Source organism: Nilaparvata lugens, chromosome 9 (assembly GCF_014356525.2).
Source record: "Nilaparvata lugens isolate BPH chromosome 9, ASM1435652v1, whole genome shotgun sequence".
NCBI lineage: Eukaryota > Metazoa > Arthropoda > Insecta > Hemiptera > Delphacidae > Nilaparvata > Nilaparvata lugens.
In genome coordinates, this window is record NC_052512.1 from 16,955,180 (window position 1) to 16,976,675 (window position 21,496).

At 35.9% G+C, this 21,496-nt stretch overlaps 2 protein-coding genes across 2 annotated transcripts in view; one reads left to right on the top strand and one right to left on the bottom strand.

The window, feature by feature from the left end:
- Window positions 1-260: 260 nt before the first annotated feature.
- Window positions 261-2,996, bottom strand: LOC120352928. The gene has a single exon (XM_039435270.1). It carries the CDS (start codon window positions 2,994-2,996, stop codon window positions 261-263), a length of 2,736 nt encoding a protein of 911 aa, XP_039291204.1.
- A 2,866-nt stretch (window positions 2,997-5,862) lies between these two features.
- Window positions 5,863-21,496, top strand: part of LOC120353060 (facilitated trehalose transporter Tret1-2 homolog) — a 78,318-nt gene continuing 62,684 nt past the window's right edge. Inside the window, exon 1 of the mRNA XM_039435572.1 lies at window positions 5,863-6,216. Coding sequence (XP_039291506.1) covers window positions 6,162-6,216 — 55 coding nt within the window. The 5' untranslated portion in view covers window positions 5,863-6,161. The remainder of the gene's footprint in view (window positions 6,217-21,496) is intronic.

A 21,496-nucleotide genomic window follows, 5' to 3' on the forward strand; every position in this document is an offset into this window, starting at 1 on the left:
GTGTGTGAATATTTATCGTGAGAAATGTATTTTTTATATAATTAAGTCTGGGAAGTAGTCAGTTTTCAATCTTATGCAGGGTATTCTCATGGAACTATATTTCCGTTAGCGATGAAAAATACAGGAGTATTTAGTATTTAGTATTTATTTAGTAGTATTTAGTATTTATTTAAATAAGTCCATAAAAGGGATCACTAAAGTGAAACCCACTGGGACACGTCAAATATGTAAAAAAGAAAACAACTGCCCAGAGGCAGAAATCAAATACGAAAATAGGCACTCACCACACTGCTCTCCAACATACAGAACTCACGGAGTGAGTACAGAGGGTGATCCGTCAGCAGGCTCCTCAGAGCCCCTCGAAACCGCACCGCAGGCAGATCCCTGGCCAACAGAGGCAGCCTATTATAGAGGCTGATAGACATATGAGCCAGACCAGTCCGAGTTCTGCTCAGCCTCTGGTAGGGTAAATCCAGCCTGAGTCTACCCCTAGTCTCATATGGGTGGAAGCTCTGTCGGGTCACGAGCAACCCCACGTTCGCATGTGTTCTGCAAAGGGTATGGAGAACATAGAGGGAGAAGACGGTGAGGATCCTCTCTTTGATAAAGAGTGGGCGACAGTGGGCTAATCTACCAGCCCCACAAATAATCCTCAGGGCCCTCTTCTGGAGACGAAGGACTCGGGCGACATCTGTGGCTCCACCCCAGAGGGGGAGGCCATATAAAATCACGCTCTGAAAAAAGCCAAAATAGCACATTTTAAGATAATGAGGTGGCACACTGTGTTTGAGACCCCTCAGCAGGAAAACCACTCTGCTCAACCTGGCGCAAACTGTCTCAATGTGCTCGCCCCATGAGAGCTTCCTGTCAAGGGTAAACCCTAACAGTTTGACAGGCGCAAAATTGTATTCATTCCCATTTCTGAGACTGAACACAATAGACTGAGTTTTGTCTTCATTGAGGAGGAAGCGATTGGCAGAGAACCAGTCCGATGCAAATGCTCCAGTCTCCACCATAGCTGCCCTCAGTCCTCCCATCTCACGACCAGCATTGAAGAAGGTGGTGTCGTCCGCATAACAGACAACACACCTGCCATCCACCTGAGCTATATCGTTAACTGAAATAAGAAACAACAGAGGCCCCAGGACAGAGCCCTGAGGCACTCCACAGTCAACACAATCCCTGATCTCAGAGAGAACTCCATTAGCCAGCACCGCCTGTCTGCGACCCCCCAGGTAGGCCTGAATCAGTTTGAGAGGAGACGGTCCCACACCATAATGCCTAAGCTTGTCCACGAGAATAGCATGATCCATTGTATCAAAGGCCTTGCTGAGATCACACAAGGTGAGCCCAGCAAGTCCACGTGCCTCAAAGCAATCAAATATCTTGGAAAGCAGGAAATCTACTGCATCAGTGGTGGATCTATTTTTCCTGAAACCAAACTGGGTGGTCGCAAACAGGCCGCACTGGTCACAATAAGCAAGGAGCTGCTCAGCAATAAGAATTTCAAAAATCTTCGATATAATAGGCAGGATGGATATAGGCCTATAGTTAGTAGGATCATGCCTATCACCCTTCTTAAAGACAGGCACTGTCTTAGAAATTTTAAGTTGAGAAGGAAATACAGACTGCTGGAAACACAGATTAATACAAACAGTCAGGGGAGAGACAATAAGAGCTAGTACATCCTTAATAGTAGCACTGGTCATACCATAAATGTCTTTACTAGCCGAGTTGCTCAAACAGTTCACAACTCGAGTGACATCATCACAAGTAATACGGCGCCAGGTCAACAGCCGAAGAGCGGGGGGCCGAACCGAAGCCGAGAGCAGATCCGCCGCCACCACAGGGGAAGCTCGGATCCCCTCGCAGATACCGCGAATAGAGCTGGTCCACGCGTCGTGAAGATCATCCGCAGATACCGGAACAGCACCAGGAGCTGGTACACCCGCAGCGGCCCTGATGATACCCCAGGCAGCTTTACACCTATTGGGTGCCCGGTCAATCAGCTCAGAGTTGTAGCGCATCCTGGCCGCACGAGCAGCCCGCTGGTATGATCTCCTCAGTCCCATGTAGGTCCGTTTAGAGGACAGGAGTCGATCAGCCCGAAACCGCTCATACGCCATAAGAACCAGGTCTCTCAAGTCAAGAAGGTCGTCCGTAATCCACAGTGCACCACGTTTACCAGGCCTTCCAGAGAGGAAACGTTTTAGTGGAAAGCAGTTGTTGAAGCCAGTCAGGAGTCTATCAAAAAACGCCGTGAAATTGGGCTGTGCATCAGGATGATCCTTCAGAAAGCTCCAGTCAATCAGAGTCAGATAATGCAGAAAACGCTCGCGTCCACCCTGTGTGATGGGTCGCACCCAAGTGAGTCGATCACGCCCTGCAGGTATAGAGGCAGGGTAGGTGGAAGTTGGCAATTCCACATTGCAGCCGAGTGCCAGGTGGTCACTGAGGAGAGGATTTACAATTGAACAACTAATGTTATTGCCAATGTTCAGATTAGTAATCACATTATCGAGGCAAGCATCAAATCTAGTGGGCTGCCAGTTAGCCACATAGAGGTCCAGAGATCTCAATAGGTTAACAAACTCCCTTGTCCTGTGGTCAGCCTTCAACACGTCAATGTTGAAGTCACCGCCAACAATTATGTTAAAACCTGGATTTAAGCTAGCTAGCTGAACAACAAGTCCCTCAAGTGAGTTGAAAAAATTTTGAAGGCAACCAGCTGGTGACCGATAGACTGTAATAATGTATAACTTCGCATGCAACAGGGATACACATGCGAATTCATGCTCTTTTTCAACACAGTGCATAGAAATGTCAATGCATGCAAAGTGGGCAATCACAGATGTGTCTATATAAATAGCAACCCCACCACACTGGAACTCACTTCGACAGAAGTAGGCTACCAACTCATATCCAGCAATTTTAAAAAGTTTCAGATCATCCAGGCACATCCAATGCTCAGACAGACACAGCAATTTAAATCTCATGTTTGTGCTAAGAAACAATTCAAGTTCATTCACTTTATTTTTAATGCATTGCACATTATAAAAAAGCATGTCAAAAAGCAGTTTATCACAAGGAAAATCATGCATGGAAACACAATCGTCAGAATTGATTAGTCTTTCAGTTGAGGAGCCAGTTTTGGACTGCCTAAAAAAACATTAGATGATTGCTTATTTCTCCTGTTTGCAGGGATGTATTTTTTAACTAAAGTCCCCTCCGTCCAAAATTCAGCAGACAGCACACGATCAAAGAACTTATCGGCTACAGCCAACTTGAAAGAGGAATAGGAGTCATACCTGGAATTCAATTTTTGGCAGTCAAAATCTGTGCTGGCTATGCCAGACTGATTCAGATATGTGGTAACTTCAGACACCGTCACTTCAGGCTGCAGCCTAGATACAAAGATTGATCTACGCTTATCAACCGTTTTCAGAGGCAAAACACCACTCTCAACAGTCACAGTGGAAGAACTTTTTACTGAGCCAATAATATGTTTTGACTTTTTACCTACAGCAGCACTATAGTTCATACGCGACACTCGCGAAGTATCAGATTTCTTCTGATTGGAAACAGAAGCACTTTGTTTGTCACTAGAAGAAGATTTTGTTTCAAACGTTTCGACAAGTTCATTAACACTAACAGCAGGAAGTTTATCGGCTACGATTGTTTTAACCTGCAACTGCTTGTTAGGTTGTTGCGTCACAACAGGCAGCCCATTGCAATTGGGATTTGTCACGTTTTGAAATTTTTCTAGTAATTCCAATCTTTTGCACTGAGTTGAATAAATCTAGACAAAAGTTAATTGTTAATAAATCTAGACAAAAAAAGTTGCAACCTGGTAGTGACTTGTTAATAAAATATGAACACAAAGTTAAGTTAATGTTCCAAAGTAACACAATTCATAAAATTAGAAATAATGTATACATCAAAAAAACTCCAAATCAAACAAAGAAACTCTATAGCTTAAGAAATATATAGCTTAGCTTGAGTAATGTATAGCTTAGCTTACATTATAGTATGATTGAGTTCATCGGTTTATTATTGAAGATGATTATTTATTGTTCAAATGAGTTCAAATTATCATTGTATCACTTCATTTCATAAAGAATTATTTTTATGTTCGATTAATAAGTAAGAATAATTTACTTTGTATCAATGTGTAGTTCATCTCTAGGCCTATAATAATGATTCAGGTTTCTCAAATGAACTGAAAATGATAAGATTCCAAGCATAGACGGACTACTGTGCTATGAGTGACTGATATTTAGTGCTAACTTCCCAGTTGCCCTATAAAGTTTATTGAGTGCTATCGCATGACATTTTGTAGCCCGTTCACTCTGTAGCCTACTGTGAGAACTTTGACAAAAACTAGAAGATAAGGATGAGATATAGATTAAATAACTATCAACTCCGGCTGACGGCTTCGGCTATGCCTAAGAATTTTCGGATTATTATGAACTATGGTATTGATTGTTGACGAATGATATTGTATTTAATTTTATCTTATTTTGTATTGTTTTTTGAAGTGAAAAATAAATTCTTTATCTATCTATCTAATTCTTTATCTATCTTACATTATAGCTTACATTGCACTAGCACAAACAACAACCAAACAACAAAACACAAGTCACGACGACTAGCCTGCTTGAACTGAGGAACTGACGCAGCGCGACCACGTGGAGCCAACAGGCGGGAGGGGAAGCGGGGTAGTTGCAGACTCAAGTTGCAACTCAAGTTAGCGCTGCAACTCGCATTGCCAACCGGGGTTGGCAACCGCCTTTGATCTTTACCGACTCCGGTCGGAAAACCAAATTTCGATTGCCAACTCGCAAAATCGGTCTCCAACTACGGTTGGCAATGCGAGTTGCAGTTGTTTTAATGCGTGCAACTCAAAATTGCCGATAAATGTCGGCAATCATTGGTTGCCAACTCCGGTGTAAACGCGGCTTCACAACAGGCAGCCCATTGCAATTGGGATTTGTCACGTTTTGAAATTTTTCTAGTAATTCCAATCTTTTGCACAGATTTAAATAATTTGCATTTACCTGTTTTAATTGTTCACAGTAACCATCGAAAACAATATTATCACAAGTAGACTTAACACAAGTAATAGACTTTGAATTTTCAATCGTCTCCCTAACCTTCAAATTGCACAAGTCACAGTACCACGAAACTTTTCTACTTAGGTCTTCAATCTTTTTGAATTCATTCGTTGTTATTTTCACACATTTAATATGAAACCACTTCATACAATAACCCTCGCAATTTATTGACTTTTCATTATTTGAGAACAATTCTAGGCAAGAGCCACAAACAGATTCGTCAACACTATCCACTGCCATCACAATGTGGATGGAAAAAGTTTTTTACAATGTAGAAATATAATATTGATTGTCAAATTATTCAATTTCAATTATGAAGATTCATTACGAAATAATTGAAAAATATAATTCGTGCTTGATAAAATATAATTGATTATTTCAAATGAGAATTAACCATCAATTACATCAATAGACCTATATCAGCAAATGTCTAACATCAAACGTCAAACGTTATAATGGCAGAGGAGAAACATAGAAGAAGAATGTTGCCGATCCTCAGTCTTGTCAATGCCATCAGACGTCATATATATGTGCCATACATGTAGCATTATCTTTATAAATTGCCATTATAACGTGGACCTCACTATACCGATAAATATCGAAGTATCGAGTGTCGTTCGATACACGAGTATTCGATACCATCTGTCTGTGGATATGAAAATGTGCTCACTCTTCTCTTTCGACCGTATGCTGGCGCTGCCTAGAAAGAAATTTTGTACTATGAAAAATCAAACATCCATTCGTTTCAGCTTTCAGTTGCGTGTGTCCTATTGCTGTGTCCATGTTGTCAGTTTGTGTTGTGCTAGGATCATTCTCCTATTCTGATCTCAACAACAGCCATGCGCATCTTTTACTTGTGTGTACAAATTTGTATTTTAGGTTAGAATAGTAGAACATGAATTATTGTTCTGTTAGATAAGACTATAGACTACGATTTCGATTTAAAAGTCAAATCGTTTCGACTGTGATAAAAACACTTGGTTAGGTTTTTATAATATTCAATTTACTAAGACAAAAATCCACCAAGCTTTACCAAAGTTTTAAACCATGTCTCAGCAACGCCAAAGAAGCAGGCTACGGCTCTATCTTGCTGCGTTTTCAGGTAATTTTATCATTTTTTTCTTTTAAATAACCCAACACATAACATTTTTAACAAAGTAGCCTTGTTGTGATTTTATCCATATACCGGTACACGGTAGGCCTAGCCTACTTCGGTTTTATTTTCAGACGTTCAACCTTCAACTAGCCAATATTTACTAAAATACTAACAAGAAAGGTGCAAGGCTTCAAGTCAACAATAGTAACTTAGCCTACTTTAGATCTATTTTTTTTAGATTAATACTTGAATTCTCTGCTGTTGGCTGGAAAGACCAGACTCTAGACTAATGTGACAGAAAACTATTTAGGCTCAGATGAGCAAGATATATGATGTTATGATGTTTAGATAATTTTATAAGTTACTGCTTTCTATCAAGTTGTAATATCTCCTGTTATATTGATACAAATAAACTTTAATCATTCTCAGCTTTGATTATGGATACCCAGGCACGGCCCTAGGGACTGCCGCCCTGGGCGAGATCGGCAACTGCCGCCCCCCCGCAAGTATCCCGTCTTTAATTGTTAATCCCGGGTTCCACCCCTCCTTGAGCGATCGCCTAACGCCGGTTACACATTGGGCGGTTTCTGCCGGGGCGGTAATTTCGCCGTCGCCGCCGTTCGAGCAGTAGTCTATGAACTTGAATGGAAGCTTACACACTGGGCGGCAGAAACGCCGCGCGGCTATATTGCCGTTGGCGGCAGCTGTGCAGCCGTCCACTGCCACTGCGGCTGGCGGTGTTTTGCTGCTCTTGTCTACGCAGTGGCGTACGTGACCAAATGGGCGTTAACACATTTGGCGGTTGTCTACCGTCGCCGCTGATCAGTCGTCTTTCCCAGTTGCTCCAAGTCTGAGGTCTTTGAAAATCAGCCTTTTAATTTGTGTTTTGTTGTAAAGTTTGTAAGTTGTTTATAACATTTATTTATTGTTTTAAGTGTTTGTGGTTGACGAGTGTGAGAAAATGAGTAAGTTAATAGACAATGAGTTGTTAATATCATTTTTAGAACAGAGGCCAGTTTTGTGGGACAAAACCCTCGACATATTTAAGGATCGAGATGCAACAAGGAATGCGTGGAAGGAAGTGTGTATGGAGATTAGGGGGGATTTTGAAACTCTGGATGACAAGAAAAAAACTGTAATATGTTCTATATCGCTGTCGATTTAATAAAAACGTTCATTTCAATGAATCCAAGCAAGGCGATTTCTCTGCTGTCTTCTTTTCCTTCGACGGCACAACAAACGTGGTAAAAGTTGTTGCCTTTCCATTTTAAGTTAAACACTTAATAATATATGCTTTTGGAAAATGTGCAAAATACAATTAACTGAACACTCATGAAACAGTGAAGTCACAACACATTTGCGATGAAGAACTACAACAATTATTTTGGCTACTGATCATACGTTCATACTGATCATATTTTGCCGCTCGATGTTTTGCGGTATTTTTTCCGCTGAATGTGTAAGCTTGACTTTTTTTCGAGGCCGCGACGGCAGTTTCGCCGCCGCGGCAGAAACCGCCCAGTGTGTAACCAGCGTTACTATTGTGTCTAAGCTGTGATGCGACACCACAGAGTCTCAGTAAACTCTAAAAAATTATGTTTAACACTAGTTATTGACATTTAAACAAATATTTGACAATTATAAATATTGGGGAACAGTAAAGTCCAGTCAATATAGACATAAAAATGGGGGTTTGTTTGCAATTTATATCGTAGCTCTGATTTTTTAATATTTTATTTGGATACATGAGAGAGGTTCAGAACCGAATTCTTCATGTAAAATTCCCTTGTGCTAATACAGAGTGGCCCAAAAAGTTCGTATTTTAGGTTCATTTTCCAGTTTTCAGCTATTTCCGGCAAAATCAGTGATCGGTCAGAAAAATTTGCTATTGCCTTTTTTAAGTTCATAAAATTCTGAATGAAATGAGATCATTCGGAACTCTATATCTCCAATGAGTACTGAGCTTTGATTTTTCAAATATGAGTGATATTTTAAGGAAAAAAATCAATTTTGATCATATTTAGTATTTGATCAACAATATATCCCGATCACAATCTAGATGTAAAATTCAAAATCCCTCTGGGCATTTTTAGCTTCAACCATCATCACCATCTATATTGTCCTCACAGTGATATTTCGCACAATGATATAAGCTCATGAGATCATGTTCTATGAGAATCAACCGTTAGTTGCACTTCATTTCAGTATTTCCTAGTGGAGAGGCGCGCGAGGACACGATCAAGGATCGCTTAAGGATCAAGCTATCAAAATGAAAAAGTTTTCTTTTTTCAATCATTACTTTCTGAGACATGAGCGCCTAAAGTTTAAAATTTTGGGACAGAACATTTCAAATTCGGTACGAGATGAATCCATAAAATTCAAAGGATAAATTCTTCATGGTATTTTTGATTTAATAAAACAAAAATTTTCTGAAAATATCAATTTTTGAGAAAGTTTTTCAATTTACTAAAAATGACCAAAAATAGTGTTGAGTTTTTTTTGTAAATTGAATAACTTTTTCAAAAATTGATATTTTCAGAAAATGTTTCAAAATTTTCTTGTTTTATTCAATCAACAATACCATGAAGAATTTATCTCTTACCGAATTTGAAATGTCCTGTCCCAAAAATTTAAACTTTAGGCGTTCATATCTCAAAAAGTAATGATTGGAAGAGAATGTTTTCCTAAGAAAACTTTTTCATTTTGATATATACCGGTACAAATCGAAAAACTTTGAAAAATATCACCAGTACAAGAAAGTTTATTTGTAGCCTTTGCACAGCCTTAAGACGTACACTGCAACATAGTATTAGGCCTACTTAACTTGCTAAGTAATTAGAACTACAATTTCTACAAGTTTGTTTAACACACCTGTTTAATTAAGTAGAACTCGTCTGACCTTTGCAATTCCTTCACCAATTCTTCAAGATCTGGGAACTGAACTATTTTATGTTTGCTAGACCACTCAGACGTTCCTGGGACATTGTTGATCTTAGAAAAGTCTTCATTGGCTCGAGGTTGAAAAACTTCTTATATAATTTTACTATTCACATTTGAAATTATGAATTTATTATTTATTTGTATTTTAAAATTTTCCGTTCCTTTAAATTTGCCGCCCTGTGCGGTCGCCCGGTCCGCCCACCCCTGGGGCCGGGCCTGTGGATACCGGTAGGCTACGTTAAACCATAATCAAAGTTCTCAGTTAGTGAAAACTACATTAACTATAACTATAAACCACATTATGGTCATTTTAATGTTCTGACAATAAACGAATCTTGAATCTTGACTGTCACGCTTTTGATTGGCTAGCTCGATCACGTGTTAGCCTACAAATCCGCAATTAAGATTCCAAACAAATTTTATAGTTCTATATTATGCATTGGAAATTTGTAACTTATCACTTCTTTTACCGATTGGAAACATACTTTGAACTTCCGATGAGTTTGGAATAACATTTTCGTAGGGAAATTGATTATACTTTAATATAGACCAATAAAGTTAATTTAAATGACACTAATACCTATATACCACGTGACAGTCAATGGCCATACTGTGGTTATATAGTTACTGTAGTGAGAACCATATCAAAAGACATATTTTTTGAGAATATATATTTTGATTCAAGTTTAGGATATATTTATGTCCCTTAGAAATGTTTCAGCTTATAGCTCAGTCAATGAATACGGTAGGTAATAGTTTCAGCTTAGTTGTTAGCTGACCATGCACTTGTTTAAAATGTAAATTCTTCTTTTTGTTGAGCAGATGCTAATAGGCTAAATAATAATGCTGACACTAAGGTACTATTTTAAAAGCTGTTGAAACCTCGACCATTTTTCATTTTCAAAGAAACAATGGAAACACTAATCTACTTTATTCTATAGGCCTAATACTGCGCTCATATCTTTGATACATAGTTTCATACAACTTGCTCAATCTGAACTGGCATTTTTCTGTATATCTTTTTATATCTGGTTATAAAGTTAATTATGTTCAACAGATCTCGAAATCGACTCTAACGATTTTCACGAAATTTGGAATATACTGTAGTAGGTTTATGATATAAAAATTCGATTGCACTAGGACTCATCCCTGGGAAAACTCGCTGAATGACATGAAGAGGGTAATTAATCCTTGGAAAAACAGATGATGATTTCGTCATCTGTCGATAACACAAGATGTGGGAGTTCAGCTGTGTAATCAATTAGCTTACCGTATCTCGCGAGAAATCTAGAAAATTTAATTGACTCGATCAAAATACAGTAATTTGATTTCTTGACATGAGATGGTATATATCATAATATTCAAAGTTAATTATTATTTTTACAGTTCTAAGTGATTAGTGAGTGTTATTTTGTTATCCAATTTGGTATGTAAACAATCTAAATTAGAACTTTTATGTTTTTAAATGTTTGAACAGAAAATTGAACCTGAATTCAAGTGTATAGAACATAACCTACTTTTTGGAATATTTATAGTGTATAAATCGAAATTCGGGAAGGAACAGTTTTGGGCTGTGCCTGTTTGTCCTACCCCAATCATTTTGAAGAATTGTGTTCTGTTTATCAATAAATAAATAACGAGCGAAGCTCGGTGCCCCGATATTTTACATAAAGGAAAAAGTACTCAAAGTAAAACAATTCTTATGATATACACATATAGGCTATACAGTAGTCTGATCGTAGTTTCAAATATGTTGCCGTCAATCGTCATCATGTTATATTATAACGTGGACCTCCCTATAGGCATGTTTTTGTTTCTCTAGCCCATACATACTATACTATTAAACAAACAACTTCTGTTTTGATGTTTGTATTTCACCGGATCTCGGAAACGGCTCTAACGATTCTCACGAAATTCAGAACATAGTAGGTTTATAATAGCCCTATAAAGATTCGATTGCGCTAGGTCTCATCCCTGGGAAAACTCGCTGAAGGACATTAAAAGGATAATTATTGTTCATCCTTAGAAAAACATCTGATAATAATTATTTCGTCATCTGTTGGTGATGGAAGTGGGTGAGCGAGTTCATGTGTGTGGGACCACGGTTTATAGAAGAAGACGTTATGTGTCACGCGCATGTTTGTGCTAAATTTCCGGTGCAGCTGACGTCATTTTATATCAAATCATCTGTTTTTAACAAATAAGTTTCATAAATTGTCAATAGGTGTTAAAAACCTTGGTTGGTGGCGATGACGCAATCTTGCTGGCTGGCCACTGCGCACACATTTCATGACCCCTACCGTTTTTATCTAAATACCGTGTGTGGGACTGTGTCAAAATTATGACTCAGCTGTTGAACTTTTGTAATCATTCAATCAGGTACTTAGTGCCGGTTTCAAAAAAGCCGGGTTATTTTCAATCCTGTTTAATTCCAGTAGATCCATCTTCTTGAAATGGTCTTCTCTTATTTGGTTCACGTGAACTTAATCAGGATTAAAATTTAACCGGATTTGTGCAACTTGGCCTTTGTGAGGGAAATTTTTGTATTCCTCTGGGAATTAATCTCAATTTACTGTGTTTAGATAGAACATTCCTATATGAATGTTATAAATGTTTTTATAATTTATTCTTTCGTAATAAAACTTTTATGCTTTTGTACTCCAGAGCGAAGCTCGGTCCCCGATAATCTATATTTATACCATGATTTTTAATTGTATCCGTGATTGAATAAATGAATAAACACAATCTCGTTCAAAATAGAAATAAATATATAGCCTACATTTAATTACTGCTCTACTTAAAAAAAATATTCGTATAATGTTACAGTGAACCAATAAACATTACATTATATAGCTTTAATGCACATACTATCTGCTTTTAATATTGTTGATACAGTAGTTTTTACTTTCCTTGTCCTATTACCATAGGTAAGGAAAGTATTGCTTTCCAAAAAAATTAAGGTACCCTAATTTCAAGTTTTCTATACGTTTCACGGTCCCCTGAGTCCAAAAACATGATTTTTGGGTGTTGGTCTGTGTGTGTGTGTATGTGTGTATGTCTGTGAACACGATAACTCCATTCCTAATCAACCGATTGACTTGAAATTTTAAACCTAAGGTCCTTATACAATGAAGATCCGACATTAAGGAATTCAATAAAATTGAATTCAAAATGGCGGATAATTACTAAAAAACCATGTTTTTCACGGTTTTCTCGAAAACGGCTTGAACGATTTTCTTCAAATTTATACCATGGATAGCTATCTATAAGGACTATCAACTAGCATGAGTCTCATTTCTGGGAAAATTTCAGGAGCTCCGTAATATTCTTGAGAAAAATGGCGGATAATCACTAAAAAACCATGTTATTCACGGTTTTCTCGAAAACGGTTCCAACGATTTACTCCAAATTCATACCATGGATAGCTATTCATAAGCCCTATCAACTGACATGAGTCTCATTTCTGGGAAAATTGCAGGAGATCCGTAATATTCTTGAGAAAAATGGCGGATAGTTACTAAAAAACCATGTTTTTCACGATTTTCTCAAAAATGACCTGACCGATTTTTTTCAAATTCATACCCTGTATAGTTATTCATCAGCTCTATCAACTGGAATGAGTCTCTAATCTGGGAAACTAATTGGGGGCCCACCCCATCCTTGAGAAATGGACTTTGTAACCTCCTTCTCGTGCATAAGGTAGGTAGGTAGAGCAGTTCATAAAAAGAACACATAGTCGAGATATTTCATCTGTAGAACAGCTGTTTTGACGAATTTTAAAAAAATCATCGAATTTCACAATTTACACAAAGGAAAAAGTACTCTGAAAACAATTATATATACACATATACAGAAGTCTGATCGTAGTTTCAAATATGTTGCCGCCAATCGTCATTATATTATTCCCCTAAATTATTCTCGTTTGAGAATGAGGCTTACAGTTCAATGAGCAAGGAAAGTTGTGTGAGTGTATCACACCAGATTTTTTTGAAATGAAATGCTTTCTGTGACGACCGATAAAAGTATGAAATGTATAATATACAGACTTTCATTCAAATACACCAATTCTGATTATCATAAAACTGTATTATATCAGGTCACTTGAAGTTTATCTCCATTTCGTAATGCTATTAGCCGAGTAAACAGATTAATCATACTTCAATTGTTTCATAAACTCTGGCTTGTTTTTTCTTTTGAGTGTTTTGTGTAGCCGGGATTCAATTCTATCTATCATTTTGACCCCGTGATATAATAATATACCAGACTTCATCATATTCTCGTCATCTAGTAAAGTTTCTGATTAGGGCTACTTGATTTTTTAGTTGAAAATAATACCATAGTACACTTAAAAATTAAAACTTTTTAATATAAAATACAATAACAAAACTAGTTTTGGAAGTTCAATCAATATTCAAGCTGTTTTTAAACTAATTTCAATAATAATTATTATTAATGTTATTTTTGGACGAAATTTGAGCTTGAACTTTTTACAGAAGAAACCTATTTTTTGGACATGTAATCAAAATTTGGGAATGTAATAGTTTTGGGTCAAGCCTGTTGTTCCTTCCCAATCATATTTATATGATTTGTTATTGTTTCCACAAATAAATAAATATAAAATTATTACTGATATTTTTAAAATCAAACTTATAATCTTTAAAATTATTACTTACTTATATAAAAGTAATTATTACTTTAATTATTTCTTTCTACTTCCTTAAATCTAGGATCCTCTCCTCATTGATCTGTATAAAAAAGCATTAGCAAATTTTCTAAATTTTTTCAACTTTTTGTTGTTATTGTAAACTTATTGACTTCTATAATATACGGTAGTAGCCTAGAGTCGTGTCCCCATATTATTTATTTATTTATCATTTATTATATTCGATGCTCTATCACCAACATAAATCTGACAGATTTTTTTCGCTGCAGTATTAAACAAAACATTAACTTCAGAATGTAATACACGTTGTATGTATGTAGTGAGGTCCACGTTATAATGGCTGTCTATTGCAAATAGCAGTCTGTTATAAATAGCAGTTGTATTGTTATCCTTCTCCATCATTCAATAAAGTGGATAGTGCTATCTTTTTCTCGCTTTGCTCTGTTGCCAGATCGTTTTTTCAACAATGTAGTAACAAAATATTTTATTTTGATTATGAAATCATTGAAAAATATAATTTCTTGCTTGATAAAATGTAATTGATTATTTTAAACGAGAATGGACAGTTAATATCACCGGTATCAGTTACCCTCCATAGAAGGCATTGACAAGACAGAGGATCGGCAACGTTGTTCTCCTATCTTTCTCCACTGCCATTGTAACATGGACCTCACTATAGCTGTAACACGCTTTTTACTATTTCAAACTTTGTAGAATTTTGTGAGCTATATTTTTTTTAATACGACTGCTACATGTCCGCTCATAATCTCCATTCATATTTTTTTCATTTCATAGAAACATATTTGATGATTGATTTTTTGCTTTATAGTAGAAAACCAGGAAATTAATTCTTGATTACTTTGGAACATATATTTGGTATGAATTACTGAAAATACTTCTGGCCCCTGTTATCTATATCAAATTGATATGCTAGACTAAGTAAACATGTTATCAGATGAATCATGCGTAGTTAGAGTGATTCCATTGTTCCTATAACCTCATTCCATCTGCTCACTTCAATATTTTCCTGTTATAAAAGCGTGTTAAATTGACTTGGAGTTCGCAAAAATCAATCAATTTGAAAAATCTTGAAATGGAGTAAAACGTGTTTAGAATTATAGAGAAAATATATAATTAATTGAGATAATGAAGATGCCATTGCATTATTCGCCTCTGGTACACTTTTGGTAATCTAGTTTGTTTAAAGACTTGAATATATTAAGGAGGCAGAGGTTATCTCATTAGTGTTTTTTGGAACTATGTAGGCACCCCCGCTACTAGTTCTATGGTATGGGTTGAATACTGGATCTTTTTGATTCCTTTGTTTAGCTGGAGGACCAGAAAGCAGAAGTAGTATTATATATATATATATATTGAGGTCCATTTTATAATATCAGTGAAGAAAGATAGGAGAACAGTGTTACTGATTCCCTGCCTTCAATAGAAGATAGCTGATACCACTGATGAATTCTTACTAAAAATGATCAGTTATATATTTTCGTCGAGAAAATATATTTTTCAATTATTTAATAATAATCTTCTATAATCGATATAAAATATTTTGTCAACTAATTATATTCCAACATCTTTTAACCTTCCGGCAGTCGCGCTGTTGTAAGAAGTACAAAATGTGTCATTTTTTTTTTTGCTGCACAAAACTATTGATTGGTTACAGATGGAATTAAATAGAGAATGCATTTATTCAAATGCTAATTAATATTTAACGAAAATCCTAAATAAATGCTGCAAATCACCCCGAAGACTTATTAAATTTAGGATTTTCGTTAAATAATAATTATATAATAACTATTGATTGGGGTGGTGTCAGTGAATGAGTCACCTATGCATTCCAAAACTTTCCCACCATACTCCACTGAGTTGCAGTATCAACCGAGCAATGGTTCAGTCTTTAGGTGCCATTTAGTCGCGACAGTGCATAAGATAGGGAAAGACTGTATACGGGGACTGTAAACGAACCAATAACACAGAATTGATGGCTTTGCTTGATGTACACTATTGGGCTATGAAATGGTAATCATCATAGGCGTAAAATAATCCAAGAAGATGGAAAAAGTAACTATACAATTAATTGATGTGTTTTGACAGTAAGCAGAGTACATAACACTTGGAAAATTGGATGTTGTAAAAAATACAACACACGACTGCTTGGGTGATTGAGTAGGGCGCGAATACCGGAAGGTTAAAAAAGATCTGGTAACATTGCAGAGGTAGAAAAGGATAGGCAGTATTTGATCAACATTGGTGTTGCCATCCTCGTCTATCATTAGAAGAAGCAGATAGTGCTATCCTTTTTTACGCCACGCAACGTTTTCAAACAATTTAGAAATATGGAATATTTAAAATCACAATTGAAGGAGTTATAATACAAGGGGTCCAAGTGACATACTGTTAGTTTCGAGGAAATTGAGCCTAAAGTTTACTTACATTAATTAATTCTTCATTCATGAAATTAATATAAAAATGATATTCACCTAATCCTATAACCATTCAGTATACTTCTACCAAATCAAACGTACAGTTTCATGTCTCAAATTGCTCTCCTTTTTCAATTATCAGCTAAATAGTGATAAGAAGTATCACTTGTACCCCTTGTTTATCAATCAAAACTCTATTGTCTAGCTACATATAAATCTATCAAATTTACCAGCAATTGAACAATGATTAATGACCTCATTGCAATATTATCTGATTCGCTAATTGATTCTTGAGGTATCTTCTGCTTGGTGACATGGCTTGATCAAGGTTAAATTTAATTTGATGAATACGAGCAACCGTCACTTGGACCCCTTGTTTAATCAAATAAACAGCTGTTTGAAAATGTAGTTTGAAAATTTTACACCAGATGTCAGCACTGATTAGACTTACGCTTATACCTCTTGTATACTAGATTTCCACCACTTTCAGCTATCAATTACTGTAGCTAACTCAAAAAAATGATAAATTTCACTTGGACCCCTTGTATTCTGACCCCCTCAATCATGAACATTTATTATTAAATCATCTCTTGACGAAGAAAATATAATTGATTATTTTAAACAAGAATGAATCCTAAAGAAGGAAGTTATAAGGCAGAGTGGCAGAGAATCGGCAACGCTTTTCTCCTATCTTTCCGCAATGTCAATGTAACGTGGACCTTACGATAACCGAATAACCGTACTGATTCTCCTTAATAACAAATTGCATAGACAGAATTTCAATTAAGTTGATTCATGAGTTGAATATCATATAAATTTAATGTTATCGCCTCTGACCTTGATAATGTCCATAACCTATATTATATTCCATCTAAAACTACTGCTATAATGATGTCCACGTTATAATGGCATTGTTTGATTGGCAATGCTATTGCTATCCTTGTCTATCATTAGAAAAACGGATAGTGCTAACCCTTTCTCGCTTTGTCAGATCGTCTTTTAACAATGTACAATTAATAATTGTTAACAAAATATTTGATCTTAATAATGAAATTATTGAAAAAAATAATTTCTTGCTTAATAAAATAATATCGGGGCACCGAGCTTCGCTCGTTATTTATTTATTGACTTTTGATAACTAACAGGCACAGCCCAAAACTGTTTTTTCCCGAATTTCGATTTATACACTATAAATAGTCCAGAAAGTAGGTTATGTTCCATACACTTGAATTCAGGTTCAAACATTTGAAAACAAAAAAATTATAATTTAGATTATATACTAACCAAATTTAATAACAAAATAACACTCACTAATCACTTGAAATTGTCAAATACTGATTAACTTTGAAAATTATGATATACTCTAGTTTAGGAGGATTATCATGTCATGTCAACAAATCAGATTATTTTGATCAAATCTATTAAAAATTGTCCAGCTAGATAAAATTTCTCGCTGATTGATTATGATTACATAGCTGGAAATAATTCTGTCTCTCTCCTACACAGGCACACGCATCTTCTGTAGAGACGACGAAATTATCATATTTTTTCCAAGGATGAATTATCCTAATGTCGTTCAGCAAGTTTTCCAAAGAAAGTTCAATCGAATCTTTATATCATAAACCTACTATGTTCAAAATTTCGTGAAAATCGTTAGAGCAGTTTTCGAGATCCGTAAAACATAAATAACCAGATTTATACAGAAATTGCTCGCTTAATATAATAGGATAATTGGTTATTTTAAACGAGAATGAACATTTAATATTACACCTATCAGCTACCGTCTTTAGAAGGCATTGACAAGACAGAGGTTCGGCAACGTTGTTCTCGTATCTTTCTCCACTGCCATTATAATGTGGACCTCACTGTCCTCACTATAGACGTTTTCGTTGTTTAGTGTTAAGTTAATGGCGCATGAACTTGGAATAGCTCGATCGGCCTTTGGCAAGTGTAGCCTACTTCACTATGTAGTCGTTCGTCACTAGGTTTCCTTCCTCAATTCGATCCTTGCTGGATACATAGTTACATTGTTATATCTCACCTTGAAAAACTAACGGAACCATGAAATGAAAGTGTATTGGCAAGCCGGCGTAACCTAGTGGTCTGGGCATCGCAATTTCATTCTCCAATATCGGGGACCGAGCTTCGCTCTGGAGTACAAAAGCATAAACAATACGAAAGAAGAAATTATAATAACATTCATACAGAAATGTTCTATCTAATCACAGTAAATTGAGATTAATCCCCAGAGGAATGCAAAAATTTCCCTCACAAAGGCCCAGTTGCACAAAAGCCGGTTAAATTTTGATCATGATTAACTTCACGTGAACCAAATCAGAGAAGACCATTTCAAAAAGATGGATCTACTGGAATTAATTAGGATTGAAAATAACCCGGATTTCTTTCAACCGGCATCAAGTATCTGATTGAATGATTACAAAAGTTCAACAGCTGAGTCATAATTTTGACACAGTCCCACACACATGAACTCGCTAACTCACTTCCATCACCAACAGACGACGAAATAATTATTATCAGCTGTTTTTCCAAGGATGAATAATAATTATCCTTTTCAGGAGAGAATAATAATTATCGCATTCAGCGAGTTTTCCCTGGGATTAGACCTAGTGCAATCGAGTCTTTGTATTATAAACCTACTATGTTCTGAATTTCGTGGAAATCGATAGAGCCGTTTTCGAGATCCGGTGAAATACAAACATATAAACATCTAAACATCCAAACATAAGTTGCTCGTTTAATAGTATAGGATAGGATAAAAATCTATGTTGTGAAAATAATTAAGGACTGGAAATTTTGTGAAGTGAACAACTACAAGACTTTACCTATTCCGAAACATGTGTAACCTTATCTAAATTTGGGAGAGGAATAGCACATGATTACCTTATTTCTTTCTCTCCCTATCATTTTGATGATGTACTTGTATCAAACCATAAACCATAAAGTATAACTTGAGCACAGAAAAAAAGAATAAATCACTGTGTTCCTTCCTCAGTGACATTCTCTCTCTCTCTCTCTCCATCCTCCCTTCACTGTAGTGAAATCCACGTAATAATGGCAGTGGAGAAAGATAGGAGAACAACGTTGCCGATCCTCTGTATTGTCAATGCCTTCTATGGACGGTAGCTGATACTGGTTTATTGATGTAATATCAACTGTTCATTCCAGTTCAAAATAATCAGTTATATTTTATTGAGCAAGAAATTAAATTTTTCAATAATCTAATTATGAATTTTCATAATTAAGATGAAATATCTTGTTCATTAATTATTAGTTCTACATTGTTGAAAGACGATCTGGCAACAGAGCAAAGCGAGGAAGAGATAGTGCTATCCGCTTTGTTGAATGATAGACAAGGATAGCAATACCATTGCAAATCAAAAACTTCCATTATTACGTGGACCTCCCTATAGATCTTTTTTTAACAATGTAGAAATATATTTCATCAACAAAATATTCCAGTTCAATTACAAAACTTTATCATAATATCTCGAAAAAAATATATTTTATTGACGAATAAAGTGGAATGAATCATTTTCAACAGTTATTATTTAGAGCCGTATCCACACTGAACAAATGTTTGACATACATGTTCGGCAAACATGTTTGTTGAGGACACGCGTCCACACTGGCCACAGGCAAACATTGTTTGTCAAACATAATAACATTTGCCCAAACCTTTTCTACAAACATGTTTGTCGAACATTTCAGTTCAGTTTGGACACGGCTTTATCAGATATACCGGTATCAGCTATCCTCTGCATAGAATGCAGTGGCAAGACAGAAAATCGGCAACGCTGTACTCCTATCATTCTCCTCTGAAAACAAAGAAGAGAAAGTATTGAAATATAGATGGGCAAAGTCCTATCCAGAGGCCTTAGCATTATTTGTTATTATAGTAGTTCAATTGAAGGCTGTAAATCAGATAAGTATAATTACTGTTATATTGGAATATTTATGACTGTAATGACGGAAAACACATTTTTATTGGAAGAACCTTGATTATTTAATGTATTTGAAAAGGTTAAATGAAGAGATTTTATGGTATAGTATAAAATACTCTTCAATATGGAATTACTATTCTGCTTAAATCTTCTGGAATCTATAGGATTTATAATTGTGTAACGGAATAAGCTACAGTATTTAATTGCGAAACTTCCGCCTTAGCAGATTCAGATTTTAGTCATTGAAATCAATTCTCCCTATAGTGAGGTCCACGTTATAATGGCAGTGTTTGATTACCAATGGTATTGAATGAAAAAGACTAAGAAATTGTCTTTTCCTACAGTTACGTTGAAAAGTGGCCATTGCTGCACTGATTACAGAACGCAAAGAATCACTTTTCCGCTCTAGTGCGGGAAAAATTTTTCTGCACTCCAGATTTGCAACATGGCAACGCAAAATACTTAGTAGGTTATATGGAGCAACAGTGCAGCAAAATCAAAATGAAGTTGGTAACAGTGACTGCTGCGGCTGCTATAGTGAGCAGAGGTGCAACGAAGCACAACGAGCAAATTATTAAGTAGATATTATAACCAAGGACAACATTTTTATTCAATTTCACAATAAATTAAGGTTTTTATCAATAATAAAATTACACAGAAAAACATTTGATGCATTTCAGGCAATTTTACCCATAATTATTACCCACTTTTCATATTCAATGGTAACTGTAGGAAAACTTAATGTGAAATACGTGCGCAAAGTTCCTCTGCTGCACTCAAGAAACCATTCCGCCCTCGCCTACGGCTCGGGCGTAAACGTTTCTTTCGGTGCAGCAAACTGTCACTTTGCGCACTAGTTGCACAAATAACTATTTTCATTCAATATGAATAATTACCACAATATCAACTTCTCAACTACACAAAAAACCAATGGTATTGCTATCCTTGTCTATCATTCAACAAAGCTGATAGCGCTGTCTCTTTATCGCTTTGCTCTGTTGCCAGAACGTCTTTTAACGATGTAGAATTGATAATCAGTTAACAAAATATTTCATCTTAATAATAAAACTTCATTATGAAATTATTGAAAAATATAATTTCTTTTTTAATAAAATATAATTGATTATTTTAAACAAGAGTGAACAGTTAATATTACAGCAATAAACTTGTACCAGCTACCGTCTATAGAAGGCATTGACAAATGCCTAATAGAATGATTGTTTAGAGGTCAGTTTAACGATAACTTTAAATAAGTTACCTATCTAATAACATTAGACCTAATAGAA

Coding starts and splice junctions, on each gene's coding strand:
- LOC120352928 (XM_039435270.1), bottom strand. CDS start 2,996: ATGAGATTTAAATTGCTGTGTCTGTCTGAGCATTGGATGTGCCTGGAT.